An 18,429-nucleotide genomic window follows, 5' to 3' on the forward strand; every position below is an offset into this window, starting at 1 on the left:
ACACAAATTTACTCTTTGCTGGGCTTCATCGGGAGTTGAGATTTTATTAGGGGCAATAAATACCAAACAGGCGGTTCTTCAAATTGAATGGGTGTGTCAGGTACAAATCTACCAAAAATTTTCGTGTAGCTCCATCTAGCGGAATTGCAGTTTCAGCGCAAAGTAGTCTACAACCTTAAGCACGTTCAGCTGTCAATGATGACAGATGCAGAATAAAATTTTGACAGTTCTTTGACAAGGAATTATCGATAAGGAAACAGTTTTATTGGTATAATCTCGAATGATTGACTAGAAAATGCATTGCTATAAATTGAAATCACCAAAATGACAGATTTCACATGTGAAAAAAATAATCAGTAAAACAAAATTTCGAAAGCTATATTTACAAAACCCCTATAATCGGATTTCTAGGTTTTCGTTAGGGAGTAATCCTGTTAACATATTATTGTCCCTTAGAATTCTCGGCTCAGAATTCGAGAATTCCTGCTGCAGGGAAAGTGACAAAATGATTGGACGATATAGGGGACGACTGCTCAAATGCATCGATAAAATTTCCTTGAAACATTAGATATGAATAGAACAATAAGTTTTCATCCTAGAAGAGCATTGGAAAGCTTTTTAATGTTGACAAGTTTAATGAACTGTTGTGTTCCATTTTTCTTTAAGCACCAATTATAATTATTGGAAGCTTTAGTTTATTAAATGGAGTAAACTAAAGCTAAATATAACTTAATATAATGATATTTCAATATGATCTGTTAAGTGTATTCCGTACACGAAGAAGCTGATACATTTTCAATTCAGATGAACAATAAATACTGCGAAAAGATCAGTAAATTGAAGACGGTAGCGAATACTGAAGTCACGTAATCTGAAAATTCTTAGCAGGAATTCAATGTTTTATTTTAATGTGTTTGAAAAAAAAAAGAAGAAATGTAATTTCTTGAAGGATTGAAATCGAATCTATACTATTGTTTGCTCCCGAAGAGAAAGATTAGCTCTTGGGTTTTCTGCACTGTTTTATGCATGTTTTATGGGGGAGGAGGGATATAGAATCCAATGACTTGAGCTCTAGAAAAATATTACCGAGTTTGCGATCAATACTTGTATAATAATATAATTTATATGTATATCAAAAAATTCAAAATTTTTTCGAAATTTATACTTCAAATCTGAAAAATTTCAAATTCGGTTAAATCGAAAATATTTACACATCTCCAAGATTATCTTACTTATATTTAAAATTCGAAAATAATACGATTATAGTTGAATACAAAAAAACACATCTCCAAGATTATTTTAAAATCAATTGTTGGTGATCATTCTATGTTAAAAACAGTGGCGATGCCAGCTTTCAAAAACAGGACTGACCAAGGGGGGGCCGGATTTTTTTCTGGGGGCCAAATTAAATTGAAATAATACGCGAAAATTGAAAGTTTTATATTGTTATAGTATATTATCATATAAGTATCTCTACCTGAATACAAAACTCAACACTCAATGCTGTCTGAAATATCAAAATCCTGATTGGTGAATTCACATTGAAAACAATTTCTGGAATATCAGAGAAAACACCTGAAGATCTGAAAAAACGATCGTTATGATTTTTCATTGAAGAAACCGAAGAATTCTTATTGAAGAATTGAGCTACCACTCAAAAGCACCTAAATTCACGTCATTGTCATTTTCTTAATTTTGATGATATTATACTTATAATTATATATATTATATAATTCATTGGGTAGATTTATATCACATTTTTATCACATCGGTTATTACTTCATAATTTTCATATCTAAATATTTCAAAAACGGTATATTTTATCGAGTTTTACCAAGAGTACCTTATTGGTGTAGAATTGGATGATGTTTGAGTTCACTTGAAATTTTGATTAATGAATCTAAACTTAAAAAAATTATGTTCAATAAAACTTGGTACTTATGAACCATGTAACTAGGGCCTTTTATGAGAGTCAGATATAAAAACATATATGGAATATATCAGCTTGCAAAACATATTCGTATCTATAAAATTTTTTTACAGTGTTTACAGTAGTTTCGGCAAAATCGTAAAAAATGAGTGAAATGTTTTTTCTTCAACGACCTTCATCTCGAATACGGAATTTTTTTATCAAGCGAACCCCAATAATTTTTCAGTTTCTACCTAACCTAGAGACGGGGTTACCTTTTTTGAGACACCCTGTATAAATACAAATAATCACCCTGAATACCAACTTTTAATAAACAATAACGGATCAAACATAATAATTTTATCCCCTTAACAAGTAGCCATAAAGTTGATTTACGTATTAAATATTAACATTATGGATATCGGAACTCGCCCCCTCTGTTGATATAAAATATATAGGTCACAAAACTCGGGCATAGCTCAGCTTGAGAGCACAAATGTCAGATCTTTCACGGTGAAATGAGGTAGGGGCTACGCATGGTTAATTACTTCGTAACATTGGTGAGGTTAGGCCTTTGAGTCTTGCCAGAACTTTGGTAATTGCGTTCGAACGTGCGATCACGTGGATTGATTCAACGTGTGAATTCGCCCTTTCATTAGTGCCAACAGACGATGTTTTGCTGGGCTGGGACAATTATCTTAGATTTCTGATTGTTGTTTACTGTAATTATCAGTGTACTACCACAAGAATAAACTTAAGCTGAACTATGAAAAGTGTTTAATGGATTTGGTCCTTACTTGATGGAAATTCGTTCTCCTATAAATCAAAACAAAATAATTTCCACAAATATTTTAATATTAATGATATCAATTTTCCCTTGAGGTTAATTTTACAATTCGACTATGAGTGACAGTGGAGCGACTGTTTCAGGCGACTCTTTTTGAGAGGCGGCCATTCGGCACAGTTTGTTGGCTGCCCTTTCACATTTAATCCTTGATTCTAAAAAAAAATGAGGTTGTTCCGCTCCGCTGCGTTTGTCAACAATGTAAATCTCCAGACTACCTAACCTAAGCCGCCCGTATAATAAATAACACATGGCATCCCAACCAATATAAACAGAATTTTTTAATACCCTCACTGAGAGAGGGATAAAATCATTATGTATTTCACAGAAGAAGAACACAGACGAAAAACAACACTACCTTCGCTTTCGAATTATTTGGAAGCCGATGTTTAGAAATTCAATATATGGACTAAGGGGTCGCCTGCTCCCTCCTTGAGCGATGATGCTTGTTGAAAAATGGAAAAAAGTCTACCTTCTATATAACTTTCATGTGGATTCGGTCTGTTTTCTGTAGGAAAAATTATTTTTTTGCCCAATTTAATGAATAAGTGTTATATGAATCATTTTAGAATCCTTATTGCATACTCTAACTTTTGAAGCTACTCGATAGATTGATGTAGAATTTTTTTTTTTCATTGAAGTTACTCGAAATATTTATTTTGAATACTTGGTTCGGAAAAAAGTGACATCATCTTCCAACCTGTAGTATTTGGCATAAAATTACAGGTTAGAGGTTATAGAAGGATTGGGATAACTGAAAAAATAAAATTGGAGAGAAGTAGAGATTTGTAGCAATAGGATTTCAAAAAACATCACTGGGTGTCCATTTTCTCAAATTAAAAAAATGCTATATTATATGAAAAATACACCACTTAGATTTGGTCAATTAGTTTAGCTATATATATAGTCTTTTGGATTTCGTTCATTTTTATCTATATTCTCCTGGATCTTATGTTGTGAGTTTTCACTAAAACACGAAATTTTTAGTTTTCGAAGTTTATCTGTCATTTTTGAATATAAACTCACAGATGGTTTAATTAAAATTTATTCTCAAAATAATATTTTGTTATAACATTATATTCAAATGCAATACAATAGTAGGTAGACGTCAAGCATCACTGTTTTTGGTACTATCTTAATTTTTTTGGTCCATCATTTCTGCGGCAGATGGTAATATAGTGTCCTAGACTGTTCCTGGTAAGTGATTTCTATTAAACTCACAAACGCAGTTCAGGGGTGCTTTTTTTTATTAAAGTTTAGGTTACAAACAAAATTTTCTGTGTTACAAATAGTTACAAAGGAAGTTATATCGGAAACCAAAGAAAAATATGAAATGTTAGGAGTGATATTTTTCCATTATAGGTTAGGTTACAAACAAAAATTTTTGTGTTAGAAACAGTTACTAACTGAATTTTTTTTCGAGAAAGATCGAAATAAAGCGTGAAGTTGGCATCCCAGCAGAATGCTATATTTTTCTAATATTATCCTTGAAGTACAAACGGAAATTTTTGTGTTGAAAATAGTACGTAACGAGTTACAAACGAAAGCAAAAAAAAATTCTTCATTTTCGAAAAAGTAGGTGCTAGCTTCCCATTTCAGGAAAGATATTTTTTCATTATATGATATGTTACTAACGATGGACTTTCAAACTGAATTGTTTTTCGGGAAAAATCGAAGAAATAAAAAAAAAATTTGAAGTTGGCACCCAGCGGAATGCGATATTTTTTTACCAATATCCTTGAGGTACAAACGAAAATTTTTGTGTTACAAATAGTCATTAACGAGTTACTAACGAATGCAAAAAACATTCTTCATTTCAGAAAAAGTGGGTGCTAACTTCACAGACACCACAAAGTATTTGATTTCATATTTTGCCACCAAAACCGCAGGATATTTTCAGGTTACCTTCGAGAACAAAACACCAATATATCTAAACCTGAATCAAGCTTCGTTAATGATTAGAATTGAGTAGAACCGCGATCTAATAAAGAAATATGGAGTGATATATCCGCCTAATGGCGTATCGACAGAAATGGAGAACGCTATAACTGGATTATGACGTCAAAGCGTCTAAATCAGGAATCGTCAAACCGGACAGATCCATTCAACGTATTTCCAGATAAATCTATTTTTTACGATATCCATTCGATTTTCCATATCCCGATGAATATTTCCAGAGCAATGAATACATTTTCGTTATCGAGTTGAACTTTTTCCAACAAATTACTTTTCGGATTGGGGAGATTTGTTTGAAGCCAATCGCGAGATTCATTTCACGCTGATATTTCTCAATATCTTGAATTATTTATTAGCTTTTTTACTCTGCCTTTTCTTTATACAAATGTAAATAGTGCTGGCAAGTTGGTATCGAAATATGTTATATCGAAGTGTTATAAAAAAATTTGTGAATAATGTTGAAAGTCAATCAGAGAGAGAGAGAACTTTTAACGGGATTGAACTCTATATTTTGATGGGCTAACTAGGCTCAAAAATTTAACATGAGAATTCTAAAAATAAAACTAACAGGTGAAAATAAAAATATTCGACCTTGCAAGATCGGTAACACCTGAGGTGCTCTCGAGTATGGGCAGAGTTTAATGATTGTCTCGGTTATGGGGAAAATGTTTTGATCACATATTTTGATTAGATGATTTTCAATATATGTTTTTTATTATGTTTCATTTTTAAAATGACATTTTTAGGCTTGGGGGCAACTATTATTGAAAATTTTTAAATGTCTCTTGCATCGTCTCCTCGAATACAACAGTTACAACAAGGTCGAAGTACGATCATGATGATTATAAAGGTTTAGTGAGTCTACATGATGAAGGATATTCAATATAAATATAAAAAAATTGAAATCCTTGTGTCTATTCCTTCACAATAATATATCTTTATGATATATTTGGTTTATTTTATCTTGGGATATAATTCCAATTCTAAAATGACAAAATTTATAATAAACCTAAAGAAAATTCAAAATAACTAAAACTGTACAAATTGAGTTAACGCTTAACAAATTGAATAACAAAATTAACATAAAGTCTTTATGTTAATTTAGATATTCAATTATGTTAATTCAGATATTCAATTTGTTAACCGTTTATTCAATTTGTACAGTTTTAGTTTTTTTTTTAATTCTTTTGGTTGATTATCAAATTTGTCATTTTCAGAATTGAAATTATATTCCAAGACAAAAGTAAACCAAGGAACAGACACAAATATGTCAATTTTTTATATTTGACCGTTCATTTCATATATCCATGGCTGGCGCGAGTAATTTTGGCGTTTGAAGCAAAGAATTTCGGCACCCTGCTGAAAAACATAATAAACAACATGGCACGAAAATAGATTCAAAGCTCTTGCCATTTTTTATTTCTCTTGCGTTTTCAATATTCGTTTCTTTATAAAGTCTTTTCCACTGAGTTTTTTTTTGACATTTTTCACCTACCTACAATAAATTCATAACAATAATACTTCAAGTGCCTGTTTCTGCAGAAAAGTCAAATCGACTAAAACAAAATGTTTGATTGTCTCAGTCTTTACTTGTCGGAAATTCGTCTTGATGATTAAAAAGTAAAATAACTTATTTCCGCTTTATATATTTATTTTCACAACAATTGTTTCGTCATGATAACATGACTTCGTCAGGTGAGCATGGTAACTGTTACCATGCTCACCTGACGAAGTCATGTTATCATGACGAAACAATTGTTGTGAAAATAAATAAAGCGGAAATAAGTTATTTTACTTTTTAATCATCATTAAAACAAAATGTATGTTTATGTGTCTATTTACTTTATGTTTTTGTCGCTATAGGTATCTTCGACGCCGATGAATAAGGGTAAGTGCTCTATCTGATTTTCGCATAAACATAACACTGCGTACGATCGAAAAATGATTACCTATCACTCAACAAGTTTCAAAAGACTGTAGGACATGCAAAGTTTCAGTATTGCTTCAAAAACTAATTTGGATTACGAACATGTGTTCCGCTGAAAACATTAGGCATTCAATTATAACTAGTTTCGAATGCAAATTTGTAGGAATTTTCCACATGTTGAATGTACAAACATCGGTTTCCAAAATGGATATCGAAGGTAATGTTGTTTTTCGTCTTTGTTAAATACATAATGACATTATCCCTTTTTCAATGAATATAATATAGAATTCTGTTTATATTGGTTAGGCTGACATGTGTTATTCATTATACAGGGCGCTCATTGAAGGATGTTTGGAGATTTTTATTGTAGGAAATGTTGACAAACGCAGCGGAGCGGAACAAATTCATGCTGTTTTAAGGAATCAAGTATGAAATACGAGAAGGCGGCCACCAAACTGGACCGACTTTCCGCCCCTCAAATAGAGGCGCACAATCCATATATCCCCATTTGAAAATAAAAAGTTGTGGGAGTGGAGAGTGAGAAATTTCAAATTAAAAAATGAATAGCGTAACAATGTTTGAAAATAAAATCGACGGGGAAACTTTCCTCAATAATTCTTGCCATACAACGCTAGTTGCGTTATTTTTTTTGCCACGCTAAATAAAAAGTACATACGTACATTACAGAAAGAGGTGTGGAAATTGATTATTATTGAAAATAATTATTGTCGGATGTTTTTTTTCCCATGTCACATTGTATAGGTACATCAGACTCTGAAGGTGAATGTTGGTCCTCGGTCTGATTAGACTAATAATAGATAATACCGCATTCTACCTAATCAACGTAAGGACTGTCGTCTCGAATAGAGATCTTCCTGCTTCAAGGAATAATTCAGATAACCATGAATATGTATCATTATAATTCAATAACAAAACGTTCGGGTAGCAGTTTGAATATCGATTTCGAACTAGAAACCCGTCGTTATCCTTTGAGCAGCTATGCTCCTCGTTTCCAAACATGAATTTGCAAGAAGATCAACAATGCGTTTTACCCAAATTGCATAGCTGAGTGGGATAACGTTGTTATAATGACGGCTGGCATATCATTAATAATAGTACCCGACAACAACGGAATGAAAAATTGTTCGTTTCATAAAAACTGAACTGGGGGAGAAATATAACACTTTTCTTCTTTCCGATGTTTTCCAAACTTTTCAGTTGTTTTGTTACTTATGATGCGGATTACTTTTCGCTGATGTGAAATTATATTCGTAGGAAATACAAGATGGGAGTATACAGGGTTAGAACTATTTAGAGGGGCACTACACGGATATCGAAAATACAGGGTGGCTTAAATTACAAAAAAGTTGAGTTATTTGGGAATCTTGAATTTTAGTTTTTTCTGTATAACTCATTTAATTCTGGAGATAACTTCATCAATTCGGTTTGTAGCCATTATCCAATGATTCTAATGTTGTTGTCAGATTTTTTTTTTATTTGTTCAAGAGACGCGATAGTCGAATTTTTTCTTATGGACGTCATATTGGTTCTCCTTATGAGGAGATAAAGAAAAAAAATCACAAATTCACCAATGTATAACACTCGACAAAAATATCGAAGCTATCTACGCAAATTTGAACTTGCTTTTTATTTTTTTGTTTGAGTAGTAGGCTGGTGCCAGAATAACCAAATAACTTGTTACTTCGTTCAGTTGTTATGTGAAACCATCACTTGATTTTTGTGAAAACCTAAATCCTGTTTGATAAGTAACATCTTATTAATAACATAATCATGCTGATACCAACACTCTACATAGCATAAAACTGGCAATGTCTGTAGAATTGTTCCACATAATTTAAAAAACTCAATTACTATTATTATATTATTATGATAAATGATTTACGTAGTAGATTAGTGCCGGAATTGTCAAATGACTTTGCTGACAGTTGTTATGTGAAACCATCACTTGAGTGCAGGGCCGGATTAAACTCTTTTCCGCCCCTAGGCCAAAAACAATTTGCCGCCCCTATGAGTAAAGAGAATTTTAAAAATTCAAATTTTTTAAATACGTGATTTTCGCAGAAGTTGATAAAGACAATTTTCTATCTGGAAATAAAACAATCTAATGTTTCAGAGTTATATTTCATAGTAAAAAATTACAGCTTTCATAATCAAACTAATAATGGTTTTCTTCTTGCCTTCTTTTCCGCAAATTGTTGCAACACAGCTTCGAAGTCTAATTTTTTCAACAATTCAGCTTCAATGCACAAAACGGCCAGAGAATTCAAACGCTCTTGAGACATGCTAAATCGCAAATAGGATAAAATTCGCTTCAATGCTGAAAACGACCTCTCTGCTGAACAGTTCGTTGCAAAAGTGCATAAAAACATTCTAATTGTAATATCGATGTAGGGAAACACTTGCACTAAGCTTTTATCACTTCTAATGAAGGTACTCATCTCGTGTAGAGTTTTTGGAGGTTGTTCTAACTGTGCTAAGTAGGATTTGAAGTGCAAACATTCATCGTGGAGTTTTTCATCTGAATCCTGAGGAAAACTAGAGATGAGATTAGTAACCGCTACTCCTAATTCTTCAGAACTAATCGATTGCAGTTTTAATAAAAAGGAGAATTTCGCAGCAAAACCCTTGTAGCAATTTTTACGTTGATTCAATTCTCTTATTAGATAGTCAATTATAACAAGATAAACCCCTACTCTGAAGTTTTCCCTCCCACTCAAAGCAGTATGTCCCACTCGAGTTTCATCAGCAGGAACAGTTCTTGTTGTGGCTCTTCTTTCTTCACTTCGATATTTCTCAAATCCAGAATTGATCTTCGCTCTCTCCTCAAATCGATCAAATTGATCTCTTAATCCTAAGATATAATCAACCAATGACTCATAATACAAAACTACTTCATCTATACCAATGCCAACTTTCTGTATTGCTTCGCTCACTTTATCAAATCTTTCCAAAACTGGACTCCATACAGCGAACATTATTGCGGTTTCCAGAGATGTTAGCTTGATTTTCAATCCTTTTGCTTCACTCCCAGTCTTAGACCTGTCCCGCTCATCAATTTCACTCAAAGCTGCGACAACTTCTTTCCAATTTTGGTTCATGCTGTTGCAAGCTTCATATCTCGCCGACCAGCGAGTTGTAGATAATCGTTTCACTGAAGGGCCAGTCAGATGTTTCATTAGTATCCCCCAGCGAGCAGTCGAGATTGAGAAGAAAACGTAAATATCCTGAAGAAGTGAGAAAAAATTCCGAGATGCCTTACACGATCCAGCAGCGTGTTCTCCGACGAGGTTCAGCGAATGAGCCGCGCATGGGATCCAATATGCCAAAGGAGAGATTTCTTTTATTTTTGCTTGCAGTCCATTATATATACCTGACATATTTGCCGCATTGTCATAGGATTGACCTCTACAATTCGCAAAATTGAAATTATGCTCCTCCATCATCTTAATAACAGCGTTATAAAGGTCTTCAGCCTTGTGTCCCGGATTTGGTATAAATCCTGTGAGTAAAATTACCTAAGTTAGTACCAAATTATTCAATGAGCTCATAAAGATAACTATTTTTCACCCTAGTAAATATCAGTAATTATGTGTGAGTAGAATACTAGATTTTATCCACGACTTCCTGGGTAAAATTCGAATTAATCTGCATTTTCAAAAATTAGAGTAGTTTCCAAAGCGATGACAACATTTTCTGCGTTCGCACTGAAAATTGCAAGCTCAAAATGAAGTTCAAAATTTTCACGTGACATCGATTCCATCAGTAGCCTTTTTTTTTACCGCGCTGATAGCTTGGTGGTTGATCTTACTGTCAGTCAGTCTATCACGATGCTGATAAGTTATTCACTGCTATAATTCATATGTGCATATTATAGAATAGTCGTGGACAAGAACAATTACATTGCATAAATCAATTCAAATTTTCAATTTTATGTCAAAATTATTATAATATGTAATGAATTTGTTATTTCAAACGTTTCGATCATTAATCGCTCTTACTAATAAACTGGAATTGATAAAATAGCTACACTTAAAAACATTTTTTGAAAGTAACATCATTTCAGTATTGGTAAATGAGAAAACATTAAGAAAAAAATACAACTTTTCTCAATCTTACCTTAAAATCTTTCCACTGGTTTTCATTCTTCTTTATTATAGCGAGTAATAAAAGCCAGTTGATCGGTATGCGTTATATCTGGTGTGGAGTCTACGCTTATTGAATAGTATTTGGCTTCTGTAACTTCCTGATCAATTGATTTTAGAACTTCTGTAGCCATAATTTGGATAATTTCTTCACAAATCGATGATGACAAGTAAGAGACGTTCCCTCTGCCTTGATTTCCGTGCTTTTCAATGTGATCAGCAAGAAAAGGGTCAAATTCAGCTAGAAATTCTAATAGCATCATATAATTGCCATTATGTAGACTACCAAATACTTCCGTCGAACCCCTGAATGAAAGTCCTCTTGATGCCAATGCCTTGATCGCTGCAACAACTCTCTTTAAAACTTCTCTCCAGTACTGTACCATAGTATAAAGAAGGATAGTAAGACAGTCCTAATGTTAAAGCGATTTGAAGCGATTTCGAGAGCCATCTGGTGTTCACGTTGTAATACTGCAATAAAAATGGTCTGTAAAGTGGCGACCTCCAAAAAAAATGCAGTTATTTTAAGGAACTAATACTTTTCTGCCGGTACAAGAAGATAGGAATGAAGTTTTCTATATTTTCGTATATCTACAGAACTGTAATCAACTCGAACAGACGTTATTGTAGACTTAACAATATGAAAGAAGACCGAGACAGTGGCGTGTATAGTCCATGTTATTGATTTCTTGATAAATAACGCTGTTGCTTTGTGTTCAGAATTTTTGTACAATGGCTGTAGCGAATGGTCATTTCGAAATGTTCCTTCCAAGGTGAATTTCATTGATTTCATAAAGAGTTGACTATTTTTTCAATAAGGTTATTGTGCATTTCTGAAGAAAGATCCAATTTTCAGTGGGTTTTGCCATAGTATGGTTTTGCTTGCACAATAACCATTAATAATAATTTGTAGAATAAACAGACATTATGTCTCAGCTAAATTTTTCAATTTAAAATAATTCAGCTATTGGGGAATAAATAATAAAATAGTCTTTTCAAAATTCGTAGGTATTTATTATTTCGATAGAATATAGTTTGCAGGTATGGTAGGTAGTTAAATGAATGTTTATTCATGAAAAGAAAGTTTGACTAACTCACCCTTCGGGCTCGAGGGTTAATTTCTTCGAATGAATAAACATGTATAACTCACGTAATGTATACAAAATTTTACCCCATTTGATGGGGATTCAAATGAACAGTTTCCAGAAATAACTATGAAATGAGATGAAAGGTACCGCTCCAATTTGTGATTGCTACGACACTGGGTATTGGATTGTTAGCAATTGTCATAAAAAATATGATAGTCTTGGAGGAATTCAGTGGTGAATTAACTTTATTTTTAAATTACTGAATGGATTAACGTCATTTTACCCTTGTTGCTGTGGATTGAATGATGTCGTTTTATGCGTCAAAATGGTATAAAAAATGAAATAATCCTTGAACAATCTATATTCTCACATGTTTCCTATGCATTACTCTGTGTGGCTAAATGGATACTTATTATTTCATTGATCTTCACTACGAAAACTTTTTGAAACTCTCGAAAAATACCTCAGCCAGGTTGTTGAGCCGTGTTTATGCAGCTAACTTGCTAAGTTGAAAACAACCTACTTTGTGGAGCTAAATAATTTATTTGATACTCTGAATATTTTCATCTGAACTTTGCAATCCTATGTATATAAAGCGATACCAATCTAATAATTCTGCCGATTTTCATTCAACAATAATGAATTAGGTCGCAATCATTGAATAGGGGTTCCGGAAGGCTGATTCATAAGCAGATCAAAGATTACATCTCTTTAATCTTTGAACCAGATGTTGGCGATAATATTTATGTAGCTATTTTTCAGAACAAATTGATTCAGCTTTTCTCTCATTTCTTCTGCATCCTTCACGAATGATGATGCAACACTAAAATTATTTTTCTGCTGCATATTCTGCGAGTTAATTTGTTGGGTCAAGAAATGTTTAGATCATTCCGAACGTGAAAATTGGTCATTTTGATTTTTCAATTATGCTGAAGAATTGTCAGCTTCACATTATTTGTTGATTGCCTGGTTTTCATTTGGCTGGAAATATATTTGCAATATTTAAATATTTGTGTTCGTAATAATAACTCCAAAATATATTGTCTATGTTTCTCGCATATCATATTTGTTGCGAACCATTCCGGTAAATGGGTCTTTATATTTTTCACAAGGTTCCTTTTCAAATTTGACATTAATTTATGATTCAAATGTTTTCCTATATCTCTACTGAAACAATCTAGAGCCCTTCTTGTGAATTCTCGTAATAACGATGTTGGAGTTCTTAAACCGGTTTCATACTTCAAATCATAATTTTTGAAAAAAATTAAAATCTCTCCTTCATTATCGAAATCCTTATCAGCTTCCAAACTGGTTTTACAGTCTTCACATTCGAAACGATCCAAACATTTTTTTACCAAATAACCGGCAAAATATATAACAGAACATTTTTCTAATGTTGCACTATCATTCAATTGGACCACAGAACCATCAGACGAACTGCTGGATGAATCCGTATCTGAAGATGAGGAGGATTCTTCGACCACATTCAATAAAGCAAGGGCTTCATTGCCATCTGTTAGTAAAAAATTATCGTCATCATCTGGTTGTCCACCAGCATTGGCACTTCTAGGTGGCCTCATAAAATTTGTGACAATACTGATTTTGAAAGACGATCTAAAAGTTCGCACAGTAGGATTTCTGTTATATCCTCCTCTCTGACGATATACAGAAAATTGATTTTCAAGTGGATCTTGAATCAGCCTTCCTGTAAACAAGAATTTGTAACCTTCATTTTTCTCATTAGTTGCAAATTGCTTTACCGCATTTATGGTTAAGAGAAAACCGTCGTAACAATCAGGTCTGGTTAATTTGTCCTTTTTCCCAACTTTATACAGATTTTCCAAGACCTCGTAACCTTCATTTATGGCTGCTAAAACCTCAGGATTGGTATCGCTCAATACACGATTGCAAGGTTTTGTGGAATGCAAACGTGTGCTATTCAAAGCATCGAATAAATTATCCATAGTTTTCACAAAGTGAGCAGTATTTTCAGCCGTAGGTGAGACAAGTTCACCTGTCCTGGAAGATGTCATAAGGGCAGCATAAACACTATGGCTCAACAACTGGGTTGCTAACTTAACGTTCATTTTTTGAAATGAGTTAGGGTTGAGATGTTTATCTGTGAGTTTCAACAAGGCTTTTCCGGTTGAGCTTTTTTTATCAATATCATACACTTGTTTTATATCTGAGAAGCAAATATATTTTTCATTCAATATCAAATTAGTGTTAATGAAATTATTTCTTACTGACTTAATGAGATGAGGGATATCAAAAAATGCGAAATATTTTCTTTCATTTAAATGGAAGTATGGTTTCGTTTTTTCAACTCCCAATTGTTTAAACATTTTTTTGTTTGTACTTGACAAATCGCAAACTATGCCTATCGTGTCTAGTTTTGATCCACGAAGTTTTTCCAAAGCCTTCTTAATGATGAGCAATAAGGATTCGCATGACACCCCATCATCCGATACAAAAAATGCAATAGGAATTTTCCATGTGCTGTATATTCCCCTTATCATCAATACAAGAGCCTGGCTTGCAGGAGAAGATTTTCTACCGAATTCTCCCAGATCTTCAAAACCTTCTATCATGTCCGTGTGTTTATTATAATCTATATTCCTCTTTATGCTCATTTCATCGAACATGAGAATACATTTTTTTTCACGAGGCATCATGGAATCTGCCTTCAATGACAATTGTAAAAAATTTTTTTTATTGAACCCAGGTTTGCAATTGAAATTATTTATCCATGATTTCAGAGTTGAAATCCCTGGTAAATTAATTCCTTTTTGCCGTAAATATCTATAAGTTTTAGGGCCCCTATAAAAGAGGGATAAGGCATCCCGTATCTCGCTTGCTTGCCATGGGGATTTCGCCCTATGACGTACCTGCATATTTATTAAAGATTTTGCGAAACCGGTTATAGATGCTTCTCCAAATGTTTTTGTATGATGTTCAGCATTCATAATTTTCTTTTTAGCATTTCTCAATTGCACCTTCGTGTTATTGAGTTTTTTCCTGCTGTTCTCCAATTCAAGTCTCAGCCGTTTGTTCTCCTCTTCCAATGAACGATTTTTCTTTTCACTTCCAATTGACTTCGTTGGAAGATTTTTTTTAATGATGTTTTTCAAAACACCATCCTAATACCAAATTTCATCCAAATCATTATGGGCGTTTTGGATATACGCAAAATGTATGAAATTGTGCCATATTATATATTATGTTTATGTAAATATAACGAAAACTCAGCATACCAATCGGTTTTATTTATTTATTTTCCTTATAACAACATGAAAGTCAAATGTACATGTAAGTTACAAATGTATGGAAATATTTCATTTTTCATAAAATTTCCAAAGAGCCCACACATGACATATATTTACATTTGAAAGTTTGGTAGTTTGCAGCCAAAGGGTTGTAGGAAAAAAACATTTTATTATCAAAAACTGGAGAAAATTAATAATCGATTAACGGGTTTACGCATTTTTATTCTCAGTTATTGGTTGAAGAAAATGAATTTTATTCCAGACTAACGCCGAAACAAAGTATATACAATATACATACATGCGAATAATACCAGAATTGAGAAAACAATCAATCATTAATTTTTCGATATAATCACGTTCGAAAAAACTTGAAGAGGCGATTCAAATCCGCCCAACTTTAGTATCCGCCACTGGTTTAGATTCCAGGGTAGATTTAAAATACAGCGACATCTATATCTATTGGGTCAGCACCATCTGTTATCGAGGTACGTCTTGTCCGAAACCTAAGTATGTACCAGAATTAAGCTACGACATGCTTCGTCCTGAAATAAGCTAAGACGTGCACTGGATGGCAAATCCCCAGCGACATCTATTGGTGCACTCCACGCCGTCAAATTTTAACCCCGTATGGTTGGATTACTATCCTTCTTTATACTATGACTGTACTTCCCGCTTGTATTCTTTAACATGAAGTGCATCTACCTGGCCAGCTGCTTTTTGCCTTTGGAGTAAAATTAGGACACAATTTTTGTGATTCTGTGAATTCTCGTGCTGTTCAATAGTAATAGGATTTTTCCAATCATTAAATCCGGTAGATGCAAATGGACCTTTTCCATTGAATAAACGGCATGGCAGAAAGTAGAGACGTCCTGTGCTGGCAGAGTAAATCAAGAAATCGCGAGTGTGAGTCTCGGCATTTTTCAATCGGGTTTTAAACAATCCTTTCGAACAATATCGAACGCGATCATTGTAATTCCTTCTTGAAGCTTCAAAATCTAATAAATCAATATTTTGTTTAATTCCACGATTGATAAAATTCTGCCTCAACTCCTCTGTTATTTCATCCCACAGAGCTGGATCATAACTGAAGTTATCTGAACTGCCGCTAATTTCTGGAAAAGCTTTTTTCGGATTTTCACAAGATTCCACTTGTTCCGGAATCTCCATAATGCTTTCAGCTTTGTTTGATGTGTTGTTACCACTTGTTGAAGGTTGATCGAATTCTTGTTGAATTTCACTCAGCTCTGTCGAGTCCACTTTTTGTTTTTTATCACCTTTTTGTAAAAAGGTGTCAATCTTGGGAATCTTCTTCACCAGTTCCTCATTTTTTTCTGATCTTTCCTTTGCTCGTTTTCTATATTCACAACCACTTTCACGTTTTCTTGATATTGCGAAAAAAAGAATGAACAAGTAGATCTGAAGATAAGTTCCCACAAAATTTATTTATACTAAAAATTGCACTAGTAATGTTTAAAAATGACTGGCGACAACTCTATAGTGGTTAGTTCTCGATTCTGAGTGTATTGCATGGACGGAAAAATAGGACTGACGAGCTGCCAGTGCCGATTCCGAAATTCACGCAAAAAATTTAACTAGTTACTTGCATCCATTGAAAATAATACCTACTAGGGCAACTCATCAAACGTGCCGCATTCATATTTTAAATATTATGCCAGTCCTCTGATTTCCCTGACAGTAATCCGTGTTTTATTAGTAGCAATTACAATTTACGATAGGATAGGTTTTCCACGTTCTCTTTGATGCGCTTAACCGCCGACAGTGCCGACTGCTGTTCGGTTTTAGGGCGGCTCCTTTGATTTTCAGATTACCGAGGGGTGTGAAAAATGCAACAATATTTCTATCTTCCATTCAAAAGAATTATACATCGGTAATGAAAAAATGTGCGAAATTTTCGAAGATGGCTATTTCTACATTTTCGTAGAGGACTTGAAGAATTTTTTTTTATTCACCGAAAAATTTGCCGCCCCTAAAATTGTGCCGCCCCTAGGCCATGGCCTATGTTGGCCTAGGCGGTAATAGGGCACTGCTTGAGTGTTTTAAATTATGTAGAACAATTTCTACAGACAATGCCAGTTGTATCGTGTGAAATAAGAAACAAAGTTGTCCATCATCTCTGGTTCAGAAGGTCATCAGGTCAGAATAACATATCCCTTGTAAAAGCTACAAAGCTAAATTTTTGGACATTCGAATGGATAGATATGAATAGATATTTTTTTAATATACTTATATATTAATATACAGGGTGTAACTGAATAAGTGTAAAACATTTAAGGAGGTGATTCCTCATCGAAAAAAAGATAGGATCTTTCATATAAAGAAACTTCATTGGAGCATCCCTTGTTAAGATACAGCCCCTTAAAGGGGGTTCATAAAATTTGTATAACAATTTTTTTCACAAGCACTGAAAAAGTTACAATATTGAAATTAACCTGACGTTTTGTACTACCAAAAAGACACTTAGCCAGTAATTTATTTGGTTTACCCCATGGTTGTAAGGGGTGAAAAACGCAACCCCTAAAATTAATTTCCAATGTAACTTTTTGTCTTATTATTTGTTTACCATTTAAAAATTTATTTCCGATAGCCTGTTTCATTCTAAACAAAAAATGTCTCTTGGGTTTTTTGCCCAAAATAAACCAGTAAGCAGCAAAACATTATTTTACGAACAACTACAGAGATACATCGTCATAAATGCGAACTGGATTTATTGTTATTTTGTAGTTAGTACCTGCATTAAACGATTAAAGGGTAATAAACAAAACTAAGTTATTAATAACAAAACACACAACATGTAGAAATCATAGTGAATGTTCAATATGTCTACCTTCAAACATTACGCATGCGTCTAGACGTCGGCGCATTGAGCCACGTATTCGCTCAAATATTCCTGGAGTCTCTCTGATTACCCTGCACGCATCGATGTATCTCTGTAGTTGTTCGTAAAATAATGTTTTGCTGCTTACTGGTTTATTTTGGGCAAAAAACCCAAGAGACATTTTTTGTTTAGAATGAAACAGGCTATAGGAAATAAATTTTTAAATGGTAAACAAATAATAAGACAAAAAGTTACATTGGAAATAAATTTTAGGGGTTGCGTTTTTCACCCCTTACAACCATGGGGTAAACCAAATAAATTACTGGCTAAGTGTCTTTTTGGTAGTACAAAACGTCAGGTTAATTTCAATATTGTAACTTTTTCAGTGCTTGTGAAAAAAATTGTTATACAAATTTTATGTACCCCCTTTAAGGGGCTGT

At 33.5% G+C, this 18,429-nt stretch overlaps 2 protein-coding genes across 2 annotated transcripts; both read right to left on the reverse strand.

Annotated features, from left to right (window-relative positions):
- Nucleotides 1-8,759: 8,759 nt before the first annotated feature.
- LOC123682766 lies at nucleotides 8,760-17,119 on the reverse strand. Its single transcript, XM_045621549.1, has 2 exons — nucleotides 15,820-17,119; nucleotides 8,760-11,182 (listed from the first exon to the last, which is right to left on the reverse strand). The coding sequence occupies exons 1-2, from the start codon at nucleotides 16,318-16,320 to the stop codon at nucleotides 10,796-10,798; spliced, it is 888 nt and encodes a 295-aa protein (XP_045477505.1). The 5' UTR covers nucleotides 16,321-17,119; the 3' UTR covers nucleotides 8,760-10,795.
- LOC123683126 lies at nucleotides 8,808-9,833 on the reverse strand. The gene has a single exon (XM_045622022.1). The coding sequence runs from the start codon at nucleotides 9,831-9,833 to the stop codon at nucleotides 8,808-8,810; it is 1,026 nt and encodes a 341-aa protein (XP_045477978.1).
- Nucleotides 17,120-18,429: the final 1,310 nt, after the last annotated feature.

Source organism: Harmonia axyridis, chromosome 6 (assembly GCF_914767665.1).
Source record: "Harmonia axyridis chromosome 6, icHarAxyr1.1, whole genome shotgun sequence".
Taxonomy (NCBI): Eukaryota; Metazoa; Arthropoda; class Insecta; order Coleoptera; family Coccinellidae; genus Harmonia; species Harmonia axyridis.